Source organism: Thunnus albacares, chromosome 6, assembly GCF_914725855.1.
Source record: "Thunnus albacares chromosome 6, fThuAlb1.1, whole genome shotgun sequence".
Lineage (NCBI taxonomy): Eukaryota > Metazoa > Chordata > Actinopteri > Scombriformes > Scombridae > Thunnus > Thunnus albacares.
Genome location: NC_058111.1, coordinates 34,520,131 through 34,544,287, shown reverse-complemented (window position 1 = coordinate 34,544,287; position 24,157 = coordinate 34,520,131). Strand labels below are relative to the sequence as shown.

General features: G+C 39.9%; 1 protein-coding gene across 16 annotated transcripts in view; it reads left to right on the top strand.

The window, feature by feature from the left end:
• myo18ab (myosin XVIIIAb) overlaps positions 1–24,157 on the top strand; it is a 158,044-nt gene that overhangs the window by 91,018 nt on the left and 42,869 nt on the right. For all 16 annotated transcript variants that reach the window (XM_044353807.1, XM_044353806.1, XM_044353805.1 and 13 more), the window contains 5 exons: positions 5,994–6,122; positions 14,914–15,057; positions 15,551–15,640; positions 16,919–17,038; positions 23,020–23,131. In XM_044353807.1, the coding sequence (XP_044209742.1) occupies positions 5,994–6,122; positions 14,914–15,057; positions 15,551–15,640; positions 16,919–17,038; positions 23,020–23,131 (595 nt within the window). The remainder of the gene's footprint in view (positions 1–5,993; positions 6,123–14,913; positions 15,058–15,550; positions 15,641–16,918; positions 17,039–23,019; positions 23,132–24,157) is intronic.

The following is a 24,157-nucleotide window of genomic DNA, read 5'->3' as shown; positions in this document are numbered from 1 at the left end:
CCATATAATTAATACACTGCTTACTTGTACAACAATAGTTACCTGGCAATTTTGGCTGGGCGATAGAAAGTACATACTGTACATACTTAAATATGGCAATTCTTTAGGAACTGACAGCCCACTACCTAAAAAAATGCATTGCAGGGTTGGTTATTATTGCTTACACATTGCATGCTATTGTTTTTGCATCTAAAATCATATAAAAAGATATGAGTGACGAGTGTTCCTTCAAAGGAAAGTTAAAGAGTCGATATAAAAGTGTCTATAAGTGACATTTTTTATAATAATAACATATAATAACAATGTATTACATGATGATGTGTGATGTGAGAGGCATCGCTCATGATGAACCCACACCCAACTCTGCAGCTCCCCTTGGCTTTATGGAGCTTTATAGCGAGTTTTAGCTCATTGTTTATCTATCCGGCTGCAACTTTACTGTTTTGGTTCACTCTCAGCACACTCATAGTGTCGTTTTCAGATAAAGATAAAGCTCTGTTTGCTTACTAGTTTAACACATCAACTGTTTGCTTACCAGTTTAACATATCAACTTAAAAGGTGATAATAGTATTGTGTTCACAGCTTGTTTCCACTGCACCTAGGAGCCAAAAAATCAGTTCATGTAGGTTTAAGGAACTGTTGTAAACATTACATAAACAATATAACAACATGTCAGCATTTCCCAAACTTTGCCCACTGAAATTCTGACAAGAAACAGATTGGTGATGTAGATTGCTCGGGGCCTTAGTATGCTTCAAATGAAGTGGTCAGATTGTCTCACAAGGTCTGAAAGCCACTCCACCACGCTGATCAGCTGTCAGAATTGGGGAGATGTCCTGAGGTGGGTTAGTGAAAGTTGGCAGGATTGGAATTTCTCTCTCAAGCTCTCTTTTTTTCATCCTTCATATAACTACTTTTGTAACTTTTTTTAGCTTTCAAGGAGTGAAAGCATTCGTAATATGACACCAAAACCTACAGTACAGGAACCTACAGTAACTGGAAAAAAATATATACATTTTTTTTTCTACTTCATCCCTTTTTTAAACATAAGCTCCTCTACAAAACTTTGATATTTGCTGCTAGAGGCATAATTCTGTTGATACCAGGTGAAATCGTGGACATTTTAAGGAAATGCTGCATATGCAACAGCTACATTTGATGATTTAGCTTTCAAAGATAGATTAAAATGGGTACAGATGAATTTTCACTATTGTACCATATTTCTTCCCACTTCCCGACTATTACAAAGGGGTTGAAATTGGGGGGGCTGAGTTTGACAGTTTTTGCAATTTTCTAAAACTGCCAATCCTACAGTCATGCCCACTTTACTCAGTGATTGGCTCGGAGTGTGGATGAGTGAAAGTTGGCAGGATTGCAGGCAGGATTTTTTTCATTTTTCACACAACTATTCTATAACTTTTTTGAGGGACAATAACTGAGTACAGCACCATGAACACTTTAGAGGAGCAATGCAGCCAGTAATGTGACTATGACTGTGACAGGCCTTCACCTCACCTTAGAGTGTGGCCATGCAGAACGCTTTGGCCTTTAGAGGGAGTTGGACACATCGTATGACCTAGTTTGTTTTAAGCATACTAAACCATAACTAAAATTAAAAATACTATAGACTTGGTTTTTCTCTTAAAGCGCATAAAGTGCAAGCACCTACAGTCTCAAATACCAGCCATGAAACTCGTCCCATGGAAGGAGCAGTGAGGACCTCGAAGAAACAACCCAGCAACAAACCCTAACATTCCCAAACATCCACCCAACCTGTTTGATACATTTCATACTATTCTCTCAAGCATGAAATAATACAATACAACATAGTATAAATTAGTTTTTCAGTAGGAGTGATTTTCATCCAACATAAAAGTGCTGCCCATGACACATGAAATGCAGACTGTGCAGGTGGCTGCGTCCTCTCGTGGCTAGCAGATGACCCACCTCTCACTGCCAAACTGTCCCTGTGGTTTGCTGCCAACTTGTGTGTGGCTCTCTGCCTGATATCATTAAACCATCCCTGCACTGACAAATGAGTCTCCAAGGAGCACAGCAGTTCATGTTAACCAGATGTGTTATCTCCTCCCAGGCTAGTTTGACATCATCTGCCCATGAAAGCATTTCCCACTGGAGGAGTATTTATTTATGATGGTTGAATCCATGTGGATTCACATTTTTGTGAGTCCCTTCACAAACGAAAGACCCCAAGACTATATATACAACAAAATGCAATGATACATTTCTGTATGAGCTCGTTACCTGGACTGGCTTTAGATCAGGAAATTGCATTAATCCCCAGAATTGACACTAGTTTGGCCATGCACATTGCCAGATAATAAAAGGTCACAGCAGCACAGCAATGTCTAAACACAAGAAGTTGACCTTTACCAAAGTAAAATACATTTGATGCCAATTTACAGTACTTGAACACTTTAGATATTCTGTGCTACTAACACGTTTCTGTCTATAACAGTTGAGGTTTGTAGGAATTAATATTTAACCTTGTTTGGGGACTACCTCCTGCATGGTAAAGCTTTAATGTCAGGAGGAAACATTAAAGCTTGCCTATAATATGATCAGTCTCAAAACTGTAAATTCTTTTCAAAGCAGTGACCATTGTTTGCTGTGCTCTCCCAAAGAAACAAAGACAACTTCTTAGAATAAATGAAGACATTTATTAATAGCTAAACGTCTTGATGATACATGATAAAGCATAAGATAATAAAGAAAAAGAATAATAAATGATAATAAAATAAAATAATAATGAAGATTGTTTAGGAAAAGTGTCTTGAAGTGTGTGACTGGAGGCTAACGTACTGCAACAAGGAATGTTAAGGGAAAGCTAACTCAACCCCCTCCCACCCCCCTCATGCTGTATAGTTTCGGTTTTCAAAAGGAGACACCCACACCTTCCATCCCTCCACACATTTACACACACAATGGGGTAGTAGTACAGTAGTGCAGCAGAAGCCCTTAGCATTGCTCTGTGATTACATCACCAAATTACTTTAGTTAGAAGTTTAATAAAGCTTGAAGATCTTTACTTATCCCCTTTACTGGTCATCACACTGTATAATAGGAGTAGTCATTCATTAATGTCTAAAAGTGCATACAACATGCCATTTTTGAATATTGAATAAATGTAAGCTTGAGAAGTGACCAGACATGACTGATTTTAGTCAGCAGCTGATGCACCTGATTGGTAAAATGCACTGTGCTTAAGTGGAGGAAGTGTGTCACTACTGTGAAAACTATATCTCCACTTTTCTTTAATCACAACTCAACTTGTGGTGACCCATTTTTTTAGTTTCAGTGAAACTATTGCAATGTTCTTGCACAGCAGAAAGCCTTATTGAAAGGTGCGCTGGATCAAAAAACCTGACTTTGGGGAAAAAAATAAAATGAAATCCTGCACGCCGTCGATCACTCGTACTCACTTTATTACAGTGTTTCTGTCATCAGATGTTTATCAGGTAAACTTCAGAATGTAGGTACAGTTGGTGTGCTTGGGAAGAAAATGATTCAAAATGAAAATACTGCTGACATCTTCGATACCTACAAGATGGCTCTCAGCAGTCCTCACCAGGTCTTTGTTTTTTATTCAGTATAACAAGCCTGCTAGACACCATTTGATTGCCAGTGTCCATCCATTCATTAAAACTGCTCATCCTGTGCAGTGTCATAAGGGGCTGGAGACTATCCCAGCTCATATTGTGTGAGAGGTGGGGTGCATACAACCAGGACAGGTTGGCAATCTATCACAGAGCCAACATGTGACAGACAACAATACATACCAATGAGCAATGTGGAGTATTCAGTTAAGCTAAACTGCATGTCTTTGGGTTTGGGAGGAAACCAAAGCATCTAGCAAAAACCAGCACAAATCGTGGGAGACTCTCTTGCTACAAGGCAACAGTATAACACTGCATGACTATGCTGCCTCCCATTTGATTTCCAGTATATGCCTCAGAAATGCCTACTGTGTAGTGAGAAGTGTGAGAATTGTTAAGGGAAAGGATATGGACTGACTTAGTCACAAACTGCTTGCAGCCTGGGTAAATATTTATTGCACAGTACAACGTTATTGTATAGTGGTGAAGTCACAAGGTCTCAGTGACATCTAAACAATAATCCAAATTCCCGGCCATACTCCAAGCCATACTGACTCTTTTGCTCTGCCAATTTTGAAAATTACAGTCAGAGTTAGGAACAGTCACATCCTCTGAAGGACAAAGTGTCACTCAGACTCTGCTTAATGAATCTACTTCCACAAAGAGCTGCCAGCTATTTCAGGGCTGAGGAATAGAGCAATGTCTGTCCCCAGACACAAATTATCTAGAAGGAGTTAGAGGCATTGTGATTTGGGCTGTTACAGGGTGCCCAGTGTCAGCCTGTCTTCACTTTTTACAATCACAAAAAAAAAGGTGCACTCATCAGAATTCAGGAAGTAGCACTGCTGCTGCCCAAATCATCAGCAAAGAAGATGAAAGACACAGGAGTCTTTCTGGACGAGACTACAGTGATCAGGCCAGGAAATCACTGCAATAGTTGCTCTGGACAGGGAAGAAATTGACAAATAGCATAAGCAGCACTGAGCAAGATTTTAAGGTATCAACACACAGCAAAAAAGGATTTTTCCCATTTGGTTGTTGGCATCTTTACCGGAATTGAACAATGATTTCCTGCCAGCAGGAAAAGGTCTGGCTCTAGCATAAGGCCATGTTAGGACAGAGAAACACAAGACATACTGAAAACGCAAGGCACGTCACGAGAGGAGGAGATAAAGATGAGTTGGGAACCATTGCAGTGAAAAAGATCAAATACTGTTTTTTTCTGAGCCCTTGTCACATTTTGGTCACCATGTGATCTGTCTGGTATTTCATCAAGCATTTTACTTTGCTCAGTGACTATGCTCCCCAGCCCTGTCTGAACACTAGTGAGTCTCATCCTTCCAATGAAATACATACAGTAGAGTTCAAATGTAAACATGCTAAACAGCGTCTTTCTTGTGTGGTTACTGATCACAGTGGACAGCAGTAGATGAAACGGTACTACAGTCTGGTGTGGTTCAGGAATAGTCTAGTGTTCAGCATCTGAGCTGAGAACATCAGAGGGGCGAGAAGAAATGTCAAGACACCTACATCCATTGTTTTCAATGGAAGTCTGCACACCAGTAGCATCTTGATGCCTGGCATTTTCCAAACAAAGAAATTAATAACAGGCTTCCAACAGGGCTGTCTCTTAATGGCCCTTGGGTCCCTTGGCATGTACCTGGAAGGTGCATCTGGTAATTCATCCATGGCACCACCAGTTGTAATTTGTTGTAACTAGACAAGCTGGAAATACCCCAGTCAGGGATCAAACCCAGTTTGCGGCTGTGAAGCGTGGATGTCCTGATAATGGCAATACAGTGATCAGTGGTCAGTGATGTGCAAGAGAATTATTTGGTCGATCATGGTTACTTACATCCAATCACTTAGTATATGAAAGTGATTGGATATTGACTAGTAATCTGTTTTTCATGTGAAATACCCTCTCTGTGAACCTTTTAAGTGCAGGGTTTCATGTTTCCATCTTATTTGGGCAGAGATCCATACTGATTTTGTCTACGTGCCCATGAGGACAATTTCAAATCTGTGCTACGTGTGTCTGTGTAGTTAGAGCTAAGAGAGTGGACAGGTCTTTACAGGGTTACAAACACTCACTTACTGCAATTTGTTGATTGTCCCAGAAGTATATACAGTTCATACATGCTTTATTTTCTTCCACTCTGATCATATCAACATGGAGCTTGGGAGATCTATTTAAGATCATTGTCATTCTGACAAATCTGTAGGATTTCATGTGGTTGACTAAAATCTGAACGTGACAGCAAAACCTGCTTCTCAAACTGACAAATGTTTGCAATTGTATGTAAATTCTATTTACCATGTGGTCTTACCTTTAAGAAGAGAAACCTGTGGACTTAACTGCCTCTCTCCTCCCTCAGGTATTCTTCAGAGCAGGAACTCTATCCAGGCTGGAGGAGCAGCGGGATGTTCAGACCAGAAGGAACATCTCTCTGTTCCAGGCTGCCTGCCGGGGATATCTGGCCAGACAGGCCTTCAAGAAGAGGAAGGTAAGACTGCAGCACATTGTGGGTAGGAGGGGATGTGACGAGTGTTGGGGTTTCCCTTTATCATGGTACGTCATTGTAGCTTCATGTCTAATCCAGGTTGCTGAATTAAAACTGATGGATACTTGATAAAGAACCAATTTTGAACATTATGAACGTCACAAATCTGTGATTTGCTGGATGGGTATGTGGAGGTGTTTTATTATTTTGTTAATTTCCATGTCATTTGAACAATATGTAATCTGTGGCTGTAGATTCGTACTTGGAGAAGACATTTATCCAATTTGTTCTTATCTGCTGTCCCCCTGGCTTAACTACATGGATAATGTAACTACCAGTTAAATGCTGTAGCCTGATGTTCTTTCTCATTTTTAGTCCTAGGAAAATAGCAGGGAAATCTTTGAAGCACAAAACAGGACAGTAGTTAAAATATTTCCTCTGAGATGAGCTTGAGCTACTTTTTGTTTACTTCTGGCTTCTTTTCTTTGCACCCCTCCCTGCTGAACTGATGCTTTGGTGTTGTACTAAATCCGAGCTTCATCAGATCACAGCCCCCCATTGATTAGCCATCAATCTGCTGAAGCCACACAGGCCTGAATGGATGGACAGGGAGCTGTCAGTCAGCTGCTCCTCTCCACTGGGATTCTACCACAGTCCCTGTGTCTTCTTCAGTCAGTTCTCTATTGATCACTGACAGGAGGATACCATACTCCTGGCCTATGCAGCATCTCTACAGCCTTGCTGCCTTTCCTCCTCCTGGTCTGCATAGGAAATAACCCCCATGATCAGTCATACACTGTAACATTGTGGTAGCTGGTTGTTTTCTGGTCAGACTTTTTAACATTTCCTCCACATGTCTGCAATTCATTGCATTGAGATCACAAACATGTTTGTCCTAGTTATGCTTCTATGTAAGAAATTACAATAAAAAATTCTATGTAAGAAAATCCATTTTTTTGAGGGGCTGAAAGGATGAAGTGGATTTCAGTCTTAATTAGACTATACTTTGGCCTGATACAGGATCTCACAGCTACCCTGAACAACCAGTAGGAGTCAGTAGTGCGGTGACAAAGGCATGATCCCTCACTAGCTTCCCACTCTCCAACAATGCCAACTCGGTGCGAGGCCAAGCTGGAAGCGGCAACTGCCAGGCTTTTAGCGCAGGTCCCCATGGTGGGGGGGCGAGTGCTTCATGCTATGTTACTGCTTTTTCATGGCAGACCATCATGGCATTTCAGCTTTATTGGACAGTTCACAGTGCAATGAGAAACCCAAACCCAAAGAGATGTATTTACATTGAAACCAAATGAGCTTTTTGAATTCTTCACAAGTTGCCCTTGTAAAGGATTTTGTCTTTGACATTTTCTTCTCTCTGCACACTGTTGGTCTGATGTGTGTGTGTGTGTGTGTGTGTGCGTGCGTGCGTGCGTGCGTGTGTGTGTGTGTGCGTGTGTGTGTGTGTGTGTCCATGCATGTGCGTTACACCAGACTGAGCCTGACAAGTGGAAAACATTGCCGCCGTGCGTTGACTGACTCTTGAAGGTGTCAGTGGGGATCTGTTGACTCTGTGTGAATGTGTGTGTGTGTGTCTACTTCACAGAAGTTTTGATGTTGCAGAAGTTTTTTTCATATGAATACACAGTTCATTTGATGCACAGTGTTAGTTTTAACACAGTAAGTGTGTATGTGTGTGTGTGTGACTGGGTGGAGATTAAGCTTTGGATCCCCGTCCTCCTTTCATTTCCATTTCAGTTTATTCTTCCTTGATGCACTGGGCTCAAGCTTGCCAAGGAAAATGACTTTTCAAGGGCATTTGAGTTTTCCTTCACCACTCTTTCTCCTCTGAAGGATTCAGTTTGAGCCTCATCTCTCAGAGTAAATAGTAATCTTGTGTAATTGATGTAGCCTGGAATTGGGTTCATTTCGCTGTGGCCATTGTAAGCAACTAATTGTTAATGTACATTTTGTAGGCATTCTGGCAAAGTCTCAAACTTGGTTTGAAATGTCAAAGCAGAGAAAAGGAAAACATTCACACTTTAGTGCCTTGTCTAATGCACCTCTGCATGTCTTTGTAAAGCAGCTTTTGCTTTGCACATTTTCACATCCTGCTCTCCTTGTTTATTTGTTTTTTGTCAGAGAGCTGTGAATGCAAAGAAAAGAAAAGAGCAAGACATTGTCAGAAAGTGAGATGTATCTGTTTCTTTGTTTGTCACAAAGTGAAAGTGAAGCAGTTTTTAGGAGGGATGTGCAAACACAGCAAATATGCTTATATACTAAACAAAGTTTTAAATGATCACTTCACCCAAATGACAAAACAAGACTAGGCTGTACCACGTATGAAATGCTAGAGGGCTTTTAATCTGAAATGACAGATACGGGAAGCGGCGAGACTCAGTCGAGGCGGCTTCGGCCGACCAATGGTGTAACTTCATCACTCAGTCAGTCAGTCAGTCACAGACACTGGTATTGATAGGGCTGGCCCCTGTGGTCCAGCTGAAAACATTCGAGAGAAAACAGACTGATTGATTAGCAGTCTTTAATAGGGCAACTGGTTTGTCTTCATCAGAGTCAAAATGGAAGGACATAACGCAAATACATGCATGTAGTTGTCCGGCAGATGAAAATATCAACGGCCAAACTGACCGGTAGGGAATATGCTGATTGCTAAATAAATAAATTCATTATTAGCATATTAAATAAGCTAATATTGTGTGACCTATAAGATATGTTGGCAGGATGACATAAATATAGATTTATATTATACAAAAGTTTGATTTTACCTCTGCTGTTTAGACATTGAGAGATTCAGTGAGTGTTTGGTCATGTAAGCGTGGCATGAGATTCAAAAACTGCACACACCAGCAGCAGTCCTGCACTTTGGCTTGACAGCAGTTAACACGACTCTGAAAAGTCTTCCCGTTTTCTCTCAGGTAACATTACATCCAGCATTGACACAGTGAAACAAACGAATCAGCCCAGAGTTCCACGGTTATATAACATGTAATCGATCAGTAGAAGGTTTAACTTTTCCACAGCCCCAGTGCAGGATGGGAGAAACATGTCGACATTTAGAAAAGATGATGGTGACTGAGGAAATTTAGGCAAACGTTTAACTTATAGCAGGATGCATGAGAGTTATAGTAACATATAGGGCTTGACACTAACTTTTTCCCTACCTTCCCAAAACTGTCCCGAAGCATGTTTATGTATGTTTGGTGCCTGCATGGATGAATCTGCAGATGCGGAGTGCGGACATATGATGCAGTCAGTTTAATTCTCTCTGGCCCTGGTGAGAGGCGGGTTCAGGGAGACCACAGCAGGTGGAGTTAGTGGTGCAGCTGCAGGCTGCCCACATGGCTGCTTTTAATTAACAACAGGAAGGCTATTTGTTTTATTTTATTGTTGTAGCCTATCTGCTCAGTTCACAGTTTGTGAAGAGTTCATTCTGCTGACTAAAATACATTTGTTGGATGTTAGCATTTGTGTTTTATTGTTTTTTAAATGAAGACTATGTAGGCTGTAGGCTACTTAAACCACCTCAAAACCACCTGCATGTATAGATAGCACTAAAGGGAAATGATACCAGCTCTTTAACTATATATGCATTTTTATTTTTTTTTACATTTTTACCTACATTTTGTGTACTTCTGTAGAAGACAACTCTTTATATGAACTGTCTATAATCACTTACAGTAGATATGAGCACTCCTAGTCAGTGTATCCCTACACAGATTTTTTAATGACAAAAAATAAAACTAGTAAGTGCAAAACAAATTAGATTTTCAGGGACAGATTCATTCATTTGATGTCGACCATGATGATAGAAGGCTAACAGCCAGATATGAGTCCTTTTGAAGCCAGTAAACTGTCTGTAAGCACTCTCTCTAATTCTGAAGTGCACAGATTTTGATAGTAAAAGCAGATTTCAAACTTAGCATGCACCAAGTCAGGGTTTAGCTTTCAAAGGTTGTTCTGCACTTACAAATCTGTCCTTGTCTCTTACATCGGACCTGAAGATTAAAGCTTGACTTTGTTTTGTGCTGACTCTGTAGTTGTGACATTGATAAATTTCCATATACTCAGAAAGGTAATTTTAAATTTGCTCAACCCCCTTTTTATATTGCCACAACACAAAATCAATTAGTTTGTTTCTCCATCTAGTCTGTTTGCCTGCTCTGGGGAACCTCTGCTGTTTCCTTCCAAGTCTTCCCCCCCTGCCTGGGGGAGCAGCGTTCAAAGCACTCCGGGAAACAAGCGAGAAGGAGGTGGAGAATGAGAAAAGGGGGAAAGGAGGGAAAGCTGCAAAAAAGAGAGAGGCTGTGGCTCGCCATGGGGGAATAGACAAATAGAAGAGATCCACTGGCTGCTTTGAAGCCCTGCAGTCTGTCTCTCCTCTCTCTATCTCTTTGACATTCATGGGGAACAGTTGAGAGTGGAGGAGCACGGGGGATTCCACTGCCAGCCAGCCAACGCTGAGCCTAATTAAATAGTTGCCTAAAGACAGAGCCCCCACCCCCAACTCCACCCCCCGACTGGGAACAGGTGGGCTCAGGCAGACGCTGCAGCTTGATGTGTTTGTGTGTGTCTATGTAGCTGCCTGCTAGGTGCCAGGTGTAAAGGAGAGGTAGAGGGCAGTGGAAGACGCAGACATGTCATTACAGTTTCCCTCTCTATCTATGTGAAGGTGACCACTGTTTACTTCCTGCTGCAGCATGATGAATCTTTATACACTGCTATTCATACACACGCACTGTCCTCGTGTTTGTAAGTAAACATACTGAGAGAAGATGTGGGTCTGACAATTTGCACTGCAAAACTGACTACAAAAGGATAGCTTCACATTTTTTTTCACTCTGTTTCTTCATGCAATTTTCATTTGCCCATATGCAGAGATCCCTTCCTATTACACTATTAGAGATGGGGGACAAAATCCATAGTGCCAACACAGTGCAATAATTTATCCTAAAGTTCAGCTGAAGTTAATATGAGGCTTCTGACTTACAAAGTTACAGTATAAAATTCATAACCTCTGTGTTGATATCCCTCCACTGCACCTCAACACAAAGACAATGGGTTTCATGCAGGAATCTCTCATACAGATTTGTTAGAAGCAGTGTGTACGAGTGCTTTGGGAGAACTTTTTGCGTTCACTAATTTCCTCAGCTATAAAATTCTCTTTTTCGTAGGAACGCAATTCCAAATGGTCCAGACCTGTTCAGTGATTCATGTTTGACTAAAGAATGATAATACTTTAATCAGGATCTCTTTGAATAGGATACCGAAATTAACTAAAATAAAAATAACTCAACTTTGTCCCTTTTTTTTTTTTGCTGGCATAGGCCTATTCTGGCATGGCAGTTTATACCTTTCAGCAGTTACTAGGAAAACTCAGTCATTCAGACAGCTGCCTCTGGGTCTGTCTGCCAGTCACTGTCCAGGTGAACATGCTCTGTTACCTCCAACAGTGTTCCATCACCTACTTTAGAATACTCTTTATAATAATAGTCCACTTTGCTTTAGCTAGATGTTTTTTCAGCATCTAACTTTGCTGCTCTGATGACAGGTCGTTGGCAGCTATACTCATATTTTCTGACAGGGTTTGGTGAATCAGACTTGGAACACCAACTTCTTGGCCATGAATATGGGTTTCTAATCAGCTTATTACATGCAGTCACCAAGCACTTTATCTTTAACACCTGTGCCATCTAATGTAATCCAATACAACAGCTCTGCCATACATTCTATTTTTACGAAGCTGATACATTTTCAGTTTTTGTTGACATGATCAGAAAGGTGATAATTGTATTTTATGTTTATTATTGAGGTTGTAGCGGGTGGTGGTGGTGGTGTACTGGAGTGCATTATAGTGAAAAGGGTTTGTAATATTTTGTCCACCTCGCTAACACACATGAGGAGGGAAAACCACACAAGAGAAGGTTGGAGGGAAATCTGATTACTGAGCTGCTGCATGCATACACAGATTTACAGTGACCAGACTACTACAGTGCATGTAATCATGTTTCTCTGAGTAACACACTGAATGACAGAAGCTGCTGTATGTCGACCGATGAAGCCGCAGAAGAATTTCAGTAGTAAGTGAATAAAGTACATCAAGTAATTATTCAGTGAAATTAGCTTCAGGCAAAGAGTTCAACTATATTTTAAACTTGAATCGTCCTTCTTACTTACTGTAAATGTTATTTTTATGTTTACAGTGTTTTTTTTCTGTTCTGATTCTTAAGATAAGCAAATCCATCCAGTTTTCTTTCAATGTGTTAGGGATATTAGTACATCAACCACTGATAACTCCTTTTCTTGTGAGCTCTAGCTGGTAGAAGTAGATTCAAGTGGATTGAATATCATATCTTGCAGCAAGTTTAATCCTTTATTTCAACTATTGCTTGACAAGATTATTTATAATGGCTTAGAAAATTGAATCACTCTACAATAAGATATTGAGACTTTCATAAGTTTTTCCTTAGTAGAGACTTGAGTGAAAAGTATTTTGAAACGTCCAGGTCAGGAAGAGTGTGGGAATCAGACATCAAGTTTGTAAAAGTGTTCAGATGAAGATTAGAAGGAAATGACCCAGATTAGTGTTTCTCAACCTTCTCTTCAAGGCTTCTGATCTTTCCTTTCATCCTGTGACATAGATCTTTCCCTGCCCGCAGAATTCTCTTTGTGCTTTCCAACTACATGGTCAAGTTGTCAGGTGTCTACGCAGAAATCAAGCCCTGTTAACTAGTTTATTCCTAATCTCGTAACTTGAAAATGGAAACTGGTTTTACTGGTTACATTTGTGAATTACAGATTCCTAGCCATTGTGTTTGAAAAAGACATTTTTTGTTGTTGTTGTTGTAAAAGTCTGTCTCTTGAGTACCATTTCTGTAATCAGGACCTCCCAATCATGCCAGCGTCTGCTAAAAGAGAGCGATTTATCCCAAGTGTGTGTTATGAATGGCTCTCTAGATCACCTGCTATTAGGGTAGATTTCCTTAATGCCTCTTCAACAAGCTACCAGTGTAACACTGATGGTTTAATTTGTGTCTGCAATAGCTGTAAGTCCAAGCACAGAGAAGGGTATGTGCCTAAATAAAGGAAACAACTGTTGTTTTTTAGGCATGTGTGATCATAGAGGTTGGTAAGTGTTGACTAATCCTCTCTTTGATCATCTTTATCAAGGATCTCCTATCTTGAAGGAGATGTTTAAGAGAAGATTGTCTTTGGTGGCTTGGCAGCTTTGTTGTACTGTAGAATGTGAATCAAAGAGAAATGTTATCAAGATTTTATTTCTGAGTTGACTGCAAGTACTTAAGATTTGCTCCTCATGTCTTATCTTGATCCACTCAAAAACATTTCATTTTATTAAAAAACTCAGATATTTGGTTCAAGATCAACAAGTGAAAATTCTGACATACATACATGTACGGCCGGCATCATGATATATCAATAGAAAGCTTCAACAAATAATATTCGAAATGCAAAAGTAAACGTCTGATCTACAATAAATCCAGTTTTCTGGTCAGAAAGTCAGGAATTGTAAGTGCTGGTTCCAAAAAAAAAAAAACTGGGGGTATGAAGTAATTAGTCCCAACATCTCATCAGATATTATGGCCTCAGTAACTCATTTCTCTTGTCCTATAATGTCTGTCATGGTGGAGATTTAGGATTCTACTAAATTGGCCATCATGGACATCATTGCATCATCAGCAGTGACCTCATGTTGCACTAGTGGGTGTAACTAAAAAAATTCCAGCCAATAAAGTCATCACAAATGATTTAAAACCCCTCTCCTTCACTGATTGGTTTACACAAAAGATTAATCCCCCCACTGATGAGTCTCCTTCCTTAACATTCGGTTTCAATAGGAAATCCATCATATTAAAGGATAAGGCTGGCAATATTCCATATCTTTGATACTGTCAACAAATCCCATCAAAAGAGCAAAACCGAGAATGTGTTAGTCTGTTTGACTTTGACTACTCTGTCTATGGCTCTCAGCTCTAAGCCCATTGGTTCCTATTGAAGACGTACATCTTTAAAAACAGCTCACAAATAGTGTATATAGTTAAATCTTTTTTAAAAAGGTTCAGTAATTCCTTAAAGCAGCTGGCCACTGAAGTTTTTAGCAAACATTACTTAAACAGGAGGAAATAGTGCATTTGTTGGAGACTATTTTCAGAGGTGGATTAATCCACATTAGGTGCTCTAGTGAGTATTTCTGGCAGCAGGACGGTGTGTGTGTGAGATTGAGTCAAAATAAACTACAGTGTGTGTGTTCATGGTGATGAAGGAACATGCTGCACAAAATACCAAGACTGTCACTACTTAAAAAGCAAAGCGTCTTATCTTGCAAGGGAAGCATGCATTGCGGGCATCACACTGGACTGTTATGGAACCAGTAAATCTACATTCCAACACTCAACTACAGTCTGGTCATGAGCTTTTAGTTGTGACTGAGGTGGTTGAGGTGTTTTGGGCATTTATTTTGGATGCCTGCTTAATTCCTGTCTGGAGGCTCGTCCAGTTGGGTGGGGGCTGCAGGGCACACCCAGAACACATTGGGTAGATTGCATATTCCATCAGGAACGCCTGTGTTAACCTTGCTTAGCCTGCCCAGACCTACAGACACATCAGCACATGGTGAAACTTCCAATGGCCTTTGGGTTACAATAACATTTAAATGAGGTATGCTGCTCTGAAAACAAGAAACACTGCACTATAAATAGTTGTTAGAGCACCAACCTCCATTCAGTTTTGTGTTCTTATGTCCTCTGCTGTGTGTGTGTGACAGATCCAGGATCTGGCCATCCGCTGCATCCAGAAGAACATAAAGAAGAATCGTGGCGTCAAAGGCTGGCCATGGTGGAAACTGTTCACCACTGTCAGACCTCTGATAGAGGTGCAGCTCACGGAGGAACAGATCCGCGGCAAGGACGTAAGCATATAAACACACACACTTACACACTATAATGGTGCATATGTAGAGGAATAGTATGCATGATGTGGGATTTTAAATTCAATTCAAGTAACTACACAGGACATAGTGAACATTTTTCTGGTGGAATGCAAGACTGGTGGATTTTTGAGAGTGATATAGACTTTAGAAATTTAGTATTTTCCCCAGAATTGGTAGCATTTAGATCATTCTGGGACTTAAAAACTTTCCCAGCGATAACTAGGATTTATTTTGAAAATTTCACAATTAATACTTGTTTCACAGTAATATTTAATCAATCAAACTGAATCGAATCTCTCAGATAGATATGGAAAATAGTGGAAAAGGTAAATAATTAGAAGCACACTCTAACAATATTGCAAATACAAGAACGCAGTTACTGTGTGAGTACATTTACTTTGTTGATTATTTCACATCATCTGCTATATTGTCACAAATGTTTATGTCATTGATGTCTTCTTTTGTCTTCCAGGAAGAGATCCAGCAGCTGAAGCAGAAGCTGGAGAAGGTGGAGAAAGAGAGGAACGAACTGAGACTCAACAGCGACCGCCTGGAGAGCCGGGTAAGCATGCCTAACCACACACACACATACAAGTATAGGGGATTACTAAAGTTTGAGATCAATTCTAGACCTCTGACAATAGAGTACAAACTATTTTAGATGAGAAAAATATCTAACGCAATGCAAATTTAAGACTGTTCGCTGGTTATTTAAATAATGTTTTGCACCATGAAAGGAACAGATGACTGTTGGACTGTTGTTTGTCTTGGAGGTGTGAGTCCCACATTGAAGAAGAGCCACTTTGATGTCACCCATGTCTATTTTGACAAGTAGATGTCAGTGAGCAGTGGAGAGACCATGTCATAAGGCTCTGTAGGTCAGCTGAGATGAAATCCACAGAGACAGAGGATTTGGCAAACCACCAACAACTGGGGTCCAGCATTTATTACATTAATAGTTAAACTCAAGCTGTCACTGTGCCAGTTTACATGTGCACTGGTGCAGCACCTGTGCACCTCGATGGACTGTCAGCATCTATTTATAAGAACATGTGTTCTCATCTTGCTGCTATCTGGGTGAAGTGCTAATATCTGAGAGCAGTGTTTATGGACTTATGACAAAGGCTGCTGCCTAACATTAACAATAAGGTGATCTGCCATTGTTTTACAATATATTGTTGCCTTGCGTTATGTTGCTTGTTGTGATTGGCTGAACTTATCACAAAAAGTAGAATAGCAGTCTGGGAGCAAATGAGTGCTGCATTTCATTTCTTTTTATTTGTATTGTTTAATTTAGAGAAATATTTTGAAATGACATGTGCTCTATGTAAAGGGGCCTTTATAACATAAAGACTTAATGTTTATTGATTCTGCACCTAGTCACCCGTTTCCTATATAACTTCACAGGCCAGCGAATCATGCAAATCATCATGTGTTGACTCTCGCTAACTCGTCAGAATAGGCCAATCTTATTTCTCAACCTTAAGGTGCATCAGCTCTCCAAAAAAACAGTAATTGTATCACATTCGCTCCCCAGATCAGCACATCCCAGCTACTGTTTGACACAGTCCTGTGTGTACTACAGGCATCAATTGACGCAATGCTTCGTGATGCAAGCGGTGTGTGTTGCATATATTTTAGAGCTCAGCTATTTGTTCCTCATGTCTCTAATGATCCTCAATGCCCTCAGTAACACCAGTCACATATAAATGATATGTGACAAATCTTCAAACCTCTTTTGGAACAACATTTGATTGATGACAGTGAATCTATACATTCATACACTGTAAACATGCTTCACACTTGCTCTGTGTGTGTGTATGTGTGTGTGCTGCATCAGATCACAGAGCTGTCATCGGAGCTGGCTGATGAGCGGAACACCGGGGAGTCAGCCTCCCAGCTGCTGGAGACTGAAACTTCTGAGAGACTCCGCCTGGAGAAGGACATGAAGGACCTGCAGGTAGAGACACACACACAGCTACCAGCAGATAACCAGTGAAGGTGTTGTTTAGTAACACAGTGATGTCTGTAGAATAAGACAGCCATGTTGTGCTGCTGCATGGCTGCAGTCTAATACTAAGTTTAGGTTTGATTAAAACTGTCACACACCAGGGGACTAAGGCGTCACTGTGTCCATTAAAGCACTGACCCATTCCTTCACTTGATGCCTTTTTCCAAGCAGAGTGCTATTAAGGCAAATGAAAATGGAACTACCTTATTGTAATGGAAAACAGAGATGGATAACAGTTTATAGCCCAATTAGCCCTTTAGCAGTAAGGTAATAATGTTTTCTACAACACAGCCACATTCTCTGACTTCACAATGAAGTTTGATGTTGAGCCGTGTTGTAAAATTTAACGTCTGCTCATTTACATATAAATTTAACATTAGCACATCAGCAGGAATTATTGAAGAGCAGATCTGTTAGACAGCCCTGATTTTGCTCCTGTGGGATTTCTTACTCAATCTTGAATTTGCAAAGTGACTGTGAATTTTGTGAAATGGCTCATGTGACATTAAACTTGGGTAACTGAGAGCCTGTCTCATATTAAAACAAGAGTGCTGATTTGTTAAGACATTCGGGTAGTAATTATCCAGGACACTCAGTTCATGCAACAACTAAGGTCTCAAGGCATACACTTTGTTACATACTCAACAAGTTGCAGTTTCTTATTTTCTATCACATTTTGGCTGTAAATTGCACAGTGTTTGTGGAAGAAATTGTTTAGGGTCTGTTAAGTCCACAAAGTGAAGGCAAAATTCATGCAAGTGTTCTTGTGAAATAGGTGGTGCTGGAAGCTTTTTGGCTAGACGGTGAGCTACAGTGGCTGACTGGCTAGCAAATTACAGATAGCTTGTCAGCCACTTTAGCTAATCATAGCATGCTAGCTAGCCATGTTGTGTGCTAGTGCTACCCAGCAACAATACATCTCCAAAATAGTTTGCTAGCTAACTAGTTAGCTTGGTTGCTTACAGACAATAAATTAACACAGTTTATTGAAGAGATGTGTTCATACAAAGCACTTCTCTCTCATAATTGTCTGCAAATCACCTCCCAAACCAAAATGCTCTCCCTCAAAGGCCAGCACCATCAAGATGGTGAAGTTAGTCAACAATGCAAATTCATGTATCAAACTTCACCAAAGCTTAACCATAGAAAATAGAAATATATAAAAATACATATAAATATATGTATATAAGGATTTGTTTCTAATGAAATTCAGATATATATCAATATAATAATTTTGATGATGATGAAGATTAATTAGTCAAGGCACAGGCTGACAACAGTTAGATAACCCTTTGAAGAACAAGTGAAGAACCACAAGTGCCTGCTCAGCTTATATTCAACGTTTATTCAATAGGTTCAATGACTTGAATGTGGTTCTGCATATGTACTTTTCATGTGTAGTTAGAGTTACAAACATGCAGCTGGGGATGCCAGTAGTTTCATTGTAACTGTTAAGACATTAAGATCATAACCAGACAATAACTATTAAATGGGAGTATTAGCAACATCGTATACATACATGTATTCCATTATTCTGTCACACAAAATCTAATTTTCATTAATAAATTAATTCATACTGTGCTTATGGTACTCTAATTGGGTCAAAGGTCTGCATTTTAACAAATAAACCGTTAATCGCCCACACACACACTAGCCTTTGTACCCATGTACCAGACTAAATGGTCCCAGCTCTTTGGGTGTGTGGTGCTCAGCATCAGATTCTGCTGTGAGACAGCAGGAGGATGCAGCCTGCTGGGCTGTAAAACCTCATTGACTAAATGAGTTTTTCGACTGTAACACAACAAAATACTGTTTTGTAAATATGTGGCCTTTCATATGTTAATTTCTGAGAAAATTAAGCGCAGAAGACTTTGGTATCTACTTCCTGAATCATTTGTTTTAGAATCAAAAATCTTTTTTTTTTCCAAGAGCAGTTGGATCATCATGAAGCTACCATATACACATGCTATTTCCTCATGAATGATTTTCCACCTTTCAGACTATTTCAGAAGCAGTTTTTTCTACACTTCCTCCTACAATTGTGGTTCAGTCTTCATCAAACTGGACAAATTCCCCTAAAACCATCATCAACCATATTTGGGTTTTGTCAGTGTTTTATATGTCGGTTTCCTTTTACAAAATATGCCATAAGTAAAGACTGGATTGAAATGTTTGCACCAAATTTGGTTCACATGTCACAACTCTAAGGAACCCCACAACATCTGGGGGAATTTCTCTACAAATTTAACAAGTTAATATCTTAACATTGACTTCATGGGTTTTCCAAAAATTACGTTGACATTTAGTAAGATTATATTCATGTCAGCTCTAAAATATGGTGGTAATTAATGAAAGCATGGTTTATTACTAAACAACAAATTGCAGTAGTGTTGATCATTTTAAGCCATGTTAGCTGTGGGGATGGCTGTGTTGATCTTTCTACCACTTTGGTGCAGACTGAAATATCTCAGCCATTATTGGATGAATTCCATGACATTTTATATAAGCATTCATGGTCATTCATTTAGAGGATGAATCCTATTGACTGTGGTGATCCTTCGACTTTTCATCCACTATAAGAGTGACATTTTTGTCCTTGTGTGAAATATATTAAGGCCTATTGAATGGATTGCCATTTATTTTAACATTTTATTTTATTGGTCTTAAAAGTCCTAATGATTTCCAATGAGGTTTCTTGAAAAGAACTGTGGAATTTGGCATCAGTTATGACTAAACCAGGGACCGTTTTCAATTTGTACACTCAGCATTACATTACATTACATAAATCCACTAAAATGTTAAGCTAGCATCATTTTGAATTTTTAGTCAGTTTGGAGCTGATCATGCAAAGATGTGTGCTATGTCTGTAGGCAGCATGCAATTCAACATACTGTATGTGGAAAGTAACGTTTCCAATAATACAATAATTATGAATAAATATCTACATGGGTTCTTTCCACTACCCAACCCACTGGAAATCAACAGCTGCTGACAAACTTATACTTTTCTGTTTCTAGTTTCCCTATAATTACTGGACTAAAGTAATGACATTCCCATCAGCCTCATGTGTTACTTCAAGCAAATTAGCAGATGTTTGCACACTAACACACTAAACTAAAATGGTAAACATTACACCTGCTAAACATCAGCATGTTAGCGTCGTCATTTTGAGCATTTTAGCATGTTGATGTTAGCATTTAGCTCAATGCACCACTGTGCCTGAGCACAGCCTCACTGAGCTGCTACAGTAGCATGGCTATAGACTCTTGTTTGAGTTAGTAGAATGTGTTTTAATACAGCAGTTAGATGCAGTGCTTACTGTAAATCAACTTTTTAAAATCTCAACCCCCTCGGACAGCACTTAATATTCTTAGCTCATATTTTACCAAAAGAGTAGATCAGTCAGTGTTACATAGACACCACCAACAGTGATGCTGACCATGCAGTTGTTCATGCATGGGCATGGCCTCCAAGCCTCTCTACTGTATGTTTTCTGTCTTCCACCAGCAGTCTCGTTTCCTGCTCACTCTGCGTTTCTCTCTCTCTCTCACACACACACACACACACACACACACACACACACACACACACACACACACAAACACAAAGTGACGACTAATTGTGAAATCATATTGTCAAGCCATTTCTCCATCACTGCCCTCCTCCTGCTCCCCTGACCCATTTAGTTTACTATTTGACATTTTTGACAGGATTTTTTTCCCCTATTTTTATTGGGGGTGTTTGGATTGATAGATTTTTTCCAGTGGCTGCTCAGATAGCTGTGGGGAGGTGCCGGCTGCAAATGGCCTGGCTTATAGAAATGCGGGATGGATGATTTTATTTCCTTCCTGTGTGTGTGATTGAGGGAGAGGCACAAGGGGGCAATGTGGGTATTTACACAGAGGGAAGAGTTAATGACATCTTTGGAATTGCACTGGAATGGACTGGGTAATAGTTAGTACATTTAGCATAAACAGCAGGATTTTTTGGTGGGTTTTAAAGTGAATCCTTAAGAAAGCTCCAGAGGGTCTCCAAGAAAAGGAGGAGTCATTGAAAATAACAGCTGACTCTTTCATTGAAATGTATGTTTTACTCATGGATGTATTAAGATGTATTAACTTCTCCTTGAGCGAGACTTGGTTAGACAGAATAACAAACAGACGAGATCAAGCAAAAGGTAAAGAAAAAAGTTTTATTTCTCTGTGTGGTCCTTTCCATAATGTTGTCAGACACTTATAATAACAATCTGAGCCCGTCAGTGGTAAAAAACAAGCACTTTTATTGGACGTATATGGCACTAATGCCCCGTCAATGTACATGCTGCTGAGGCGCTCTCACTCAGTACTGGACCAATTTCAAAAATTGTTGTCTCCATTAGTGACTTAGACACAAAAATATGGGAAAATAGGGTCCAGGTTGAAAAATACAGAGGTTTCCCCTTAACCATTTTGTCACAGGCAGAGCAGACGGTCACCCTGAGTCTGTTGCTACACAACACAAGAACCACAGAATCTGAACAGCAACCCACATTAGCTTTCCTGCAAAAGTCTCCTTCTTATCTAACTTGCAAACACGAACACACGTATTGTCCTGCAGCATGTCAGTTAGCAGGCTAGATAGCTAATTAACTGCTCAGCTGCAGCACATTAAAGAGCATGTAAACATACCTGCAAATGTGGTTCTTACTCTTCAATACCACTGCTAGCAACACACTGTCTGCCCATGACTTGTAGCTACAGCAGTTTGTCTTCTTTGTCACTGTTTCACACTCTGGCAGCCTGCCAGCTGCTGTCAATCAAACACAGTAGTGGTGCGACGGATCATAGTTGATCCGTGATCCATACGGATCGCCCTCCACGGTTCGGCACACATGTAAACCGTGGATTAATTGCAAAATTTAATGTCTCATTTAAGACAAAGTAAACAAACTGCTGTAAGTACAAGTCATAGACAGACAGCGTGTTGCTAACAGGGATTTTGAAGAGCAACGACCAAACCAGCATCAAACGGGTCCAAAGTGACATCTGCAGATATTTGAACACGCTGATTAATGTGCTGCAGCTGAGCAGCTAATTAGCTACGTAGCTGCTAACTGATGTTAGCGGTGCACAAGCTGCGGGACAAGACGTGTGTTCATGTTTGTAAGTTTTGATGATGTGGACACAGGCTGTCGTTTCATTCACTACTGTGTTTAAAAGAGGAAGGTATCAGGCCTCATATTGCAATTTAATTTAACAATTGAGCATTGAATATTTTACTTATTTTACGATTTTATTTAACCATTGGACATCTTGAATGTTGTTTTCATTTAAGACCATGGGCCCATGGGCCAGGTTCCTTGCTGTAAGTGTTTTACAGAATATATGGAAAGCAAAGTTTTATTTTTCCACCTCCCTTTTTCTTTTTAATGATACAAAACTATAACAATATATTAAAAAACATGTTAAAATTGTTTTTGACTGCGAAGAGGGATGATTAAATATGATTTAACTCTGACTAACAATTTGATTGATGGAGTTGTTGGGATGACTACCTGAAAGGGTTAATTCAGGGCAAAAAACCAATGTGATTGTACTTTTTAAAAACCTTTTAGAAATGTAGTGTAAGAATCATACAATGAGGATCGCAAATAGAATCACAATTTTTATGAGCCACGCCAAACTCAGCAGTTTTCACTTCTTGGTGGAAATAAGTGTTGTAATCCCAGTTTTCACTCTGACCTGGAGGTGATTCGATCCTCTATCAACAACCACCAAAACTTCCCTCTGTTGGCCTCTGGGACTTAACCTGCTTCAGTGTGGCTCTTTTGTGTCTAATGTGTTTCTGTTTGGCCTCTAACACATGAAAGCCTGGAGAACTCCTGGGTTAATCTATGGAGACAGATGTGTTCACGTTGTCATAGTAACCACTTCCTTTCTCTCATCCACCAGGCCAAGTTTGACAGCATGAAGAAACAGATGGAGTCCATGGAGATGGAGGTGATGGAGGCTCGACTCATCAGGGCTTCTGAGCTCAACGGAGAGATGGACGACGACGACACAGGTCAGACACACTCCTACACACGTACAGACAGTATGTGGACAAAATAAAAGAAACACCCCCGCACAGCAGTTAATACCAATCTGCCGAGACTCCTGTATGTGTTTATGTAAAGTCGCCTTACAAACTCACCAACAAAATGCTAATTGTCAGACATCTGTTTAAGTTGCTGGACACCCACACAGGTGTGTGGCTGGTTAGACTTCTCAGAACTGTGTGTGCATGTACAGGTCAAATTTGATGGACAGTTCAGTGATTTCTGTCACATCTGTTGAGGTGGAGCCACTTAAGCCTAAGCAGCTGTGTTGCATACTACTGTGTAAACAGGTTTTTTCAGGAAGGTGAATTGCATCGAGAATTACTCCATTCATGTTACAAAGAATGGTCTCATTGAAATGAATGGGGGACTGCATTTTTTGATGCAGTGCTAATTTCAGTTTTAACACAGCTTTACATACTAACTGTAACCATGTTTTGGTAATCTTATCCTCACATTTTCTTCCTTCTTGAAGTGTATCTGTAGTGGGACAAATGTATCATGGTGTTGTAATGGTTCTGGTAGAAGCTCAAGAAACAAGTAACTGTCATTTTTAAAACAACTGTTTTGAAATTGTGAAGGGTTTTAGAAACATCTGATTATGCACACCCTGTCATCACTTACTATTAGCACAAAACAATACAAGAGGTCATTTTCTCAGTGATGCCAATCATCTTAAACCCAAAGAGATTCAGTTCAGAATGATGTATGATATATGATCAACAACATTAGCTTAATTTGGTGAACAGCACAGTAAAACACGAAGACTATTCATCCATTGTATAAACTGTACATATACAAACTCCCACACAGACCTTACAACAGCAGTAATTCACTCAGCATCGGTAAGAAAAACCCAGTGTGTGTGCTTCAGTGGAGGTGCAGTAACTGCAGGGGTGGCATCTGATCAATTCTTTGACAAAAACCAAGAAAGATCCGATGTGAAGAAGTACAGTAGAAATTGATCAGTTAAAAGTGGAAAAATGAAGTAA